The sequence below is a fragment of the Charadrius vociferus genome, unplaced genomic scaffold, assembly GCF_000708025.1.
Source record: "Charadrius vociferus isolate BGI_N301 unplaced genomic scaffold, ASM70802v2 scaffold486, whole genome shotgun sequence".
Classification (NCBI taxonomy): domain Eukaryota; kingdom Metazoa; phylum Chordata; class Aves; order Charadriiformes; family Charadriidae; genus Charadrius; species Charadrius vociferus.
Window position 1 is genome coordinate 1 of NW_009648965.1, and position 7,068 is coordinate 7,068.

Here is a 7,068-nt window from a genome sequence, read left to right on the forward strand (position 1 = left end):
GGTGCAGCCGGGTGTGTAGCAACGTTGCTCCACGATGCAGCCATGAACCCTGCCGAAGGTAACGATGGTCCTGGCCTGCCGGGGAGGGGAGGATCGGGGGCTGCCCGTGCCGCTCGGGTCCTCTCTGCGGCATGGAGGGTGCTGTCCTCATTGCTCGCCCGACTGCAAGGATCCTTTGGGGGCCAGTGGCTGCAGCTCCGGTTTGGGAGCCCAGTGGCTGCCCGTTATGGAGGGGGATAGGTGGAAGAGATTAATTCTGAGGAGTGCAGCAAAACCCAGTTTAGGAGGAGCTGGGAGGGCACTGGCTTTTCACCCAGGGGTTCGGCTGGAGGCGGTTACCTGGAGCAGGAGGGAAGGCAAGAGAGATGTGATCCGTACTGCTGAAGTTATTCCAAGTGTGTGGAAATTGGACATTGCTGTGGTGAGAACTCAGGAGGATATGGCACAGCTCTGGGCCTGTGTTCAAGAGGAAAATGACAACAATGGGGTACAAAACACATGGCAGAGAGGTCAGGAGAAGGGAGATCTTGTGTTGTGGGATGTCTAGAAGATGCTGATTTTGTTGAGCCTGGTATGTACGAAAAAGGCAGAGGGAGTTTGTGATTGAAGTCTGTGAACGTGGTGGGAGAAGGAGGAATAACGAGGAAAAGCCAGTCGTGAACGTATTTTTCTCCTCTTAAAACCAGAAGGCATGTGATGGTACAGGCTCCAGCTGATCTGGGCCCAGCAAGCCTCCTGCCTTCCCGCTGCCTGGCTGGGAGCCTGAGGAGCAGGAACTGTGTGGCCAGGCCCTTGTCGTTCCTTCCCTGGAGCTCATTGTATCATAACTCATAGCTTGTACTCGCGTCATTCTTAGCTCCTTGTGGTCACGTTGAAATCGGGAGAGGCGGGACAGTGGCAAGCTGCGCTCTGCGCTCCCCTGCCCAGCTCTGGGCAGTGCTGGGGTGGGGGGTTTGGCATCTGGTTCTTGCCCTGGAGGCGCTGTGTTTCGGCAGCAGCCGCTAACAATTCCTGGCTGGTGGGCTCTGCCATGCGCTGTGGTTATTCTGGGTTGCAGCGGCAGCAGCTGGCGAGGAACAGGCTTGTCCAGATCGAGAGCTGTTGGAAAATAATCGATGCAGGGGGGGGGTTCTCCTGCCTGCATGGTAGCTCTGCGGCGGTGGATGGGGAGATGTTGGTCGTTTGGGAGCAAGGATGGATCCAGAGTAAAAGCGTTGGGGTATCGGGATGTTCCCTGGGGCTGCGGCAGCTGTGGGGTTTGCAGGTGGAGACGTCTGTGCGATGGTGATGCCTCGGCAGATCTAAACGGCTGCAGTCCTGCCTGGGGACATGCAGGGCACTGCTGGTCCCAGTTGCCCATCATTAGCTCTTAAGCCACTGTGACCAAACTCCGGGCACTTGGAAGGAGCCTCGCATCACGCTTACCTTTTCTCTCTCCTCTCCCCCTCCACGCCTGGGTCCTGGCTGCTGCTGCTGGCTGCTGCCGTCTGTCCCAAGTGGTCAAACAGAGGATGCAGATGTACAACTCGCCTTACCAGCGTGTGACGGACTGTGTGCGGGCTGTGTGGCGCAACGAAGGGGCCGGAGCTTTCTACCGCAGCTACACCACCCAGCTCACCATGAACATCCCCTTCCAAGCCATTCACTTCATGACCTACGAGTTCTTGCAAGAGCAGCTCAACCCCCACAGACAGTACAACCCAGGCTCCCACGTGGTCTCCGGAGCCTGCGCAGGGGCTGCTGCTGCCGCTGCCACTACGCCTTTGGACGTTTGCAAAACACTGCTCAACACCCAGGAGTCCCTGGCCTTGAGCTCCAACATCAGCGGACACATCACAGGCATGGCCAATGCCTTCAGGACGGTGTACCAAGTGGGCGGTGTGACCGCCTACTTCAGAGGGGTCCAGGCGAGAGTCATTTATCAGATGCCCTCAACGGCGATCGCCTGGTCCGTGTACGAGTTCTTCAAATACATCCTCACCAAGCGCCAGGAGGAGCGGCGGGCTGGGAAGTGAGCCAGAGCCGAACGCCCTTCCAGACCTGCTTCACCTCCCCTCCTGGTTTGTCTTCTGACCCTTCTCCCTTTCGGTTTGGTTTGTGTTGAAGAGAGGGGGCAGCGAAGCCCTTCGGGCTTTAGCGATGCAGGTTTTTTTGCCTGTGGCTGCTGCAGCTCTGCTCGGGCTGCACGGCTTGCTCTCTCCCAGGCTCCTCTGTGATGTCCCGCTGGGAGCTGCAGCCCAGGTCACGTCCCCTGGCACTTCGGTGGAGCTGTGCTCCTGTCCTTCCCTTAACCAAAACCTCCTCACGCAAAGCTCGCCCCTCCTTGGAGGGGAAGGTGAATGTTCTGCCCTCCCACTGGCAGGGCCAAGCTGAGCTCGCAGTCGCCAGGGAGGGGGCGGCAGCGCTGCCCGGGATGCTGGGGGCTTTGTCTGGCTTTTGGCTGAAGCGAAGTGTAAGCCTTGCCGTTGTCTTGTAGCACGCACACGTGATGCTGACTGCCCTGGTGGTGGCGGGGGGGGAGGACGGCACTTGAGGAGGGGAGCCTGTAGGTTTGTTATTGTTCCTGCTCTTGACACCTCCAATAAAAACAGTTCTGCTCTGTCCTCATGTCCCCTTCTTACTCCCGCAGGGCCCAGCTCCCGGCACTGCTCCTTTCTGACTGTGCCCAGTGCTGAGCTCTTTAGATGGGTGCCAGGGAGGAAGGGAAATGGGGTCTGGGGGGTGGTGGTGTGAGGAGGGGGGCCTGCCTGGCCCTGCCACCCTGGCAATGTGCAGGGAGGAGGGTGGTCTCCATCCCCCTTTGGCTCGTGGCCCAGCCCATCGCCTGCCGCTGGCGTGGGCCATGATCCCACTGGCAAAGCTGAGGTTTATGCTCCTTGGCCAGGCAGTCCTGCAGCCCCGGTCTGATCTGGGTTCCTTGGGATGCCTCCAGAACACTCCAAGTGGAGGTGATGGCAGGAGGGCCCTGGGTTGTGTGTGTTGGGGACAGCACAGGAATTTCGGCACTGGGTGAGGTTGGAGGGCTTTGTGCACCTCACAAGGAGATTTGGGGCTCAGCAGGGCTTTTGCATCCTCATTTTGAGTAATTAAACTAGTTTGTGCCTTGTTTGGCATCTTAAAACTCTACTAATGGATTTAAAATGCTAATATTTTGTCTAATCTAATGATAATTAATAGAATAGCTTATTTTTTTTACCATTTTGTTAGCTGGCTCAGTAGCGACTTCTTTTAGGGTCCCACCAAGCTCAGGACCTGCGAGCCAACTTGGCAGGTCGTGTGTTGAGCACCGAAGAATCACTGCGTTGCGCTGACTTTCCCAGAGCAGAGCTCTGGGTTCCTCAAGCCGGGTGCCTGTGGGTGATACCTGGCTCTCGCGGGATGCTCCTGTAGTGCCTGACGGAGCAGCGTCCATCCCACGGTGCCATGCCCAGAATATCTCCCCAGAGGAAATGCCTTCACAGCCCTGGTATGTGCTGCCGGCGAGCATCTGGGTCGGCTGGGGGCTGCTCCAGACGATCTGCTGACTTGGCCTTGCCAGCATGGAGGGCTGCTAGGGTGGGCTGTGGTGACAGGAAAGGGGTTGTTCTGCAGCTGGAAAGGCTGCTGGGGGAGCAGGGGGGGATGCACAGCCCTCTGGGGGCTCCAGCACTGCCGAGAGGCTGGAGGGCAGGGACCCCCGCACTGCAGGGCTGGGTACCTGACACCCTGCCCAAGCCCTGTCCCAGCCCCAGTTCCACCTTTCTCTTAAGCATCTCTCTTGTCCCTGGTTCTTGAGGGGGGGGTGATTGAGGACTGCCGATGGGAATTTTGACAGCTGCTCGGCAGGTCTGGGTGTCCCTGGGCACAGAGCAGCCACGGACACTGCTCTGCAGCTTGGGTCCGCCTGGGTTGCGAGCTGTGCCCATCTTCTGCTCCCTGGCATGAGCTGCAGGCTCCTGGTCCCTGCTTTTTCTGCACAAGCAGGAGGACGAGAAGCTCCTTAAAGAAGTAAAAGCTGCCAGAAGCCAGGAGCCTCCAGTGTTCCCACCATTTCAGGAGCTGGGGCTTTAAGACGGAGCCTGAGTATTGCAAGATTTGGCAGCCCTGCAGTTCCTCCACCCAAGAGGGAGAAATCCAAGAAGCAGAAATGGCAGGGAGAGACCAGGGGAGGATTAGCTCGGCGGGCAGGGCATTAGACGGGAGTTTGCGGAAGAAGGGTATGACTGGGCTCTGCAGGATGGGTCTCCCTGCCCAGAAGCCAAAAGCCATTGGCAACGAAGCTGCAGCTTCGCCTTTAGCCCTCACCACGCACCCAGGCAATGGCAAACCCTGTGGAGGGGAAGGCATAAACACAGGCTGGGACCGGGGAGAGATTCACACTATTAAATCCATCAGTCGCTGGGAGAAGCTCTATAAATGTCAGCGGGTGAAGGCATGATTGAAGGTGACTCCAGGATGTTTCCAGGAATAACTGCCCACAGAAGTGCTGGGGGAGGGAGCGAGACCCCCGGCAACGGAGATGATAAGTCAGCCCAGCACAGAGATGCTGCTATGTGAGCAGTTGGCCTGGGTGCTCCCCTGGCAAGGGCACAGCCTTGCTGGTCTGCCGGCGCTTTGCCAGCTTGCCCCGCAGCAGCTGGCCGTTGCCCAGTGCAGGCAGCAACAGCCTGCGAGGGGTCTGTGCTGCAGGGACAGCAGAGCCACCCAAGGGGTTTTTCCAGATAGCCCTTGGGCCAGGCCACGAAAGACTGGAACACCCCCCCCCGTTCTGCTGCCATCTCCATCCCCAGAGCTGAACCTCTGCCACAGCCCAAGGGCTGCCTGTGGCTGCTCCCCAGCTCTGCCGGGGTGAGGTGTCCCCTCACCAGCCAGCCTGGTTCCTCTGGTGCCTTTGACATGATGAGATGCCAAGAGATAACAGGGTTATTGGCTGGTTCTGCTATGGTCGCTGCCTTTCCAAGGTCTGATGATGCCTCGGTGAAGCCATGCCGCTCTGGGTCTGTCCTACAGCCTCCTAGGTATTTGGCTGCACTTCGGGTGAGATCCCTCCTACAGCCTCTTCTGAGTAAAGAGACTATTTTTGGCTTTCCAGCAAGGAAGCCATGCTCAGCCTGGCAGAGTTTGGAGACAGCCCTTTTTCTTTTCACCTCCCTGCAGGATCCCTGGCCACATCCAGCACAGGCAGGGATTTACTGCCTTGCCTTCCCGCGTCCGACTGCCCCTCCAGCTCTGTTCTGCCTCTGGTGCCGGGATGGGGGTCCCGGGTGGGGGCAAACCCCGCAGCCCCCGAGCAGGCAGAGCTGGGCAGTGCTGCTGGCCTTGCCCTGCTCTGGGTGACAAATCCGGGGATGCCGCAGATCTACCGTGGCAGGAGCCCAAGCTATTTCAGGCAGCCCGAGTTTGCCATGCCAGGAGCAGCTCAGGAACCCCTGGCTGCCTTCCTCGGGTAACTGGAGACACTTGCACTCCTGCAGGTTAAGAGTAGGGCTGGGGGTGAGGGGAGCTGGGGGGAATTCATCGCCCCAGAGCAAGAAAGGGAGACCCCTCCAGCATGTCTGCCTTGTATGTTTGGCCAGGGGCTGGTGGGCTCCTGCCTCAGGGACCCCACACAGGGTGCTGGGTCCCAGCCCACAGGGGCCTTTGCCAGCCCGGCTCAGGGACAGGTGAGGGGGCAATGGCACTCTCCTGTCAAACTGCATCCCTGCCCCTCCTCTGCCAGCACAAGGGGCTACCCTGAGCTCTCCTGCCCCCCAGCCCCTCTGCAGCGGGTGCCAGACAGCCCTGCTCGGTGGGAGGAGGTGGCTGGGACCCACAGGGAGCATGGAGGTGGGCTCCCAGCCTCCCTCCAGCCCCAACCCACCCCGGCTCTGGGATTCCTCAGGACTCTGTCAGACCCCAATAAAGTCGTACAAGTTCTCATGACCCCACGGCCTTACAGCGGTGGTAAATGCGGGCGCCAGGGCTGCCTGGACACAGAGCAGACATTGCCTCTGGTGGGCCCTGGGAAACTCTCTTCTGACCCACGTTGCTGCCTGGGTTAAACTACTGAGAGACAACCCCTGGCTGGGCTGGTCCCAGCCTGCTTGGCTCCAGCTGAGCAATCCAGTGGCGCAGGGAGGCAGGGGATATAGCCCAAAAGGTAAAACCAAGGCTGAAAACCTGCTTTCTTGGCTGTAAAAGGCCACCAGAGGAGGCAGTCCCCCAGGGCTGTGACTGTGCTCTGCGTGTCTGGTTTCACGGGGAGATATTGGTAATACCCATAGTTAGCACAGGGCTATGTGTCAAAGTCTCCCAGCAAAGGGCTGCGAAGTGGCTCTGGGAAGATGGTGCCTGGCTGGAGCTGGGGCACGGGCAGCCAGCGTGTCACACTGGGGAGACAGCAGAGCTGGGAGAAGACCCGTTCCTGGGCTGGATGGGGGTGGCACAGGGGTGGCAGCAGGGGACACTCTCCCAAGGGCACACGGGTGAAGACAGTGGGGACAGCTCAAGTGCACCGTGATCCTGCGCCAGGATCAGTCTCACAAGCAGCTGAAGCAAGGGCTGTTCCAGGAGATGGGGGGGGACCTCCAGCCCTAATCACCCCGGGGCCAGCACACCTGCGGGTTCTGCACTGCTGGCATTACTGCCCCCAGAGAAACCCTGCAATCCCCCCGGGGCACCTATGGCACACAAGTTGATACAAGAGCCTCCGGGCAAGTCACAGACTGTACCTAGGAGGGTGCCAGGAGAAATGCAAACCCAAAGCAGCCTTCTCCTCTATCTCCAGCACCTTTGGGTGCCCATTAGACCTGGGCAGTATGCTGCCCGGAGCATTGCCAAGGGCTATAGAAAGGGGAAGGACCAGGGAATTGGGCCAAAATTGGGCTGTGCCTCCAGCAGGGACACAGCTCCCTCTGCTGAGGATGCAGCTATAACGGGCAGCACAGCCATCATAACTGTCCTTGGGCAAGGACTTGCCGGGGGTAGCTGGAGGCTGCGGGCAGTGCCAGGGCATCGGGAGCTTTGGGATGGTGGGGGAGCAGATCCCGGCGCTGAGTGAACTGCACCACTTTGGGACAAAGATAATCAGAGCTAAAAACCTGCTGGGTC

General features: G+C 59.2%; 1 protein-coding gene across 1 annotated transcript; it reads left to right on the forward strand.

Annotated features, from left to right (window-relative positions):
* Window positions 1-3: 3 nt before the first annotated feature.
* SLC25A28 (solute carrier family 25 (mitochondrial iron transporter), member 28) lies at window positions 4-2,600 on the forward strand (the record flags this gene model as incomplete). Its single annotated transcript, XM_009887684.1, has 2 exons — window positions 4-58; window positions 1,498-2,600. Coding segments are annotated over 2 exons (573 nt in total), but the record flags the coding sequence as incomplete, so codon positions are not given.
* Window positions 2,601-7,068: the final 4,468 nt, after the last annotated feature.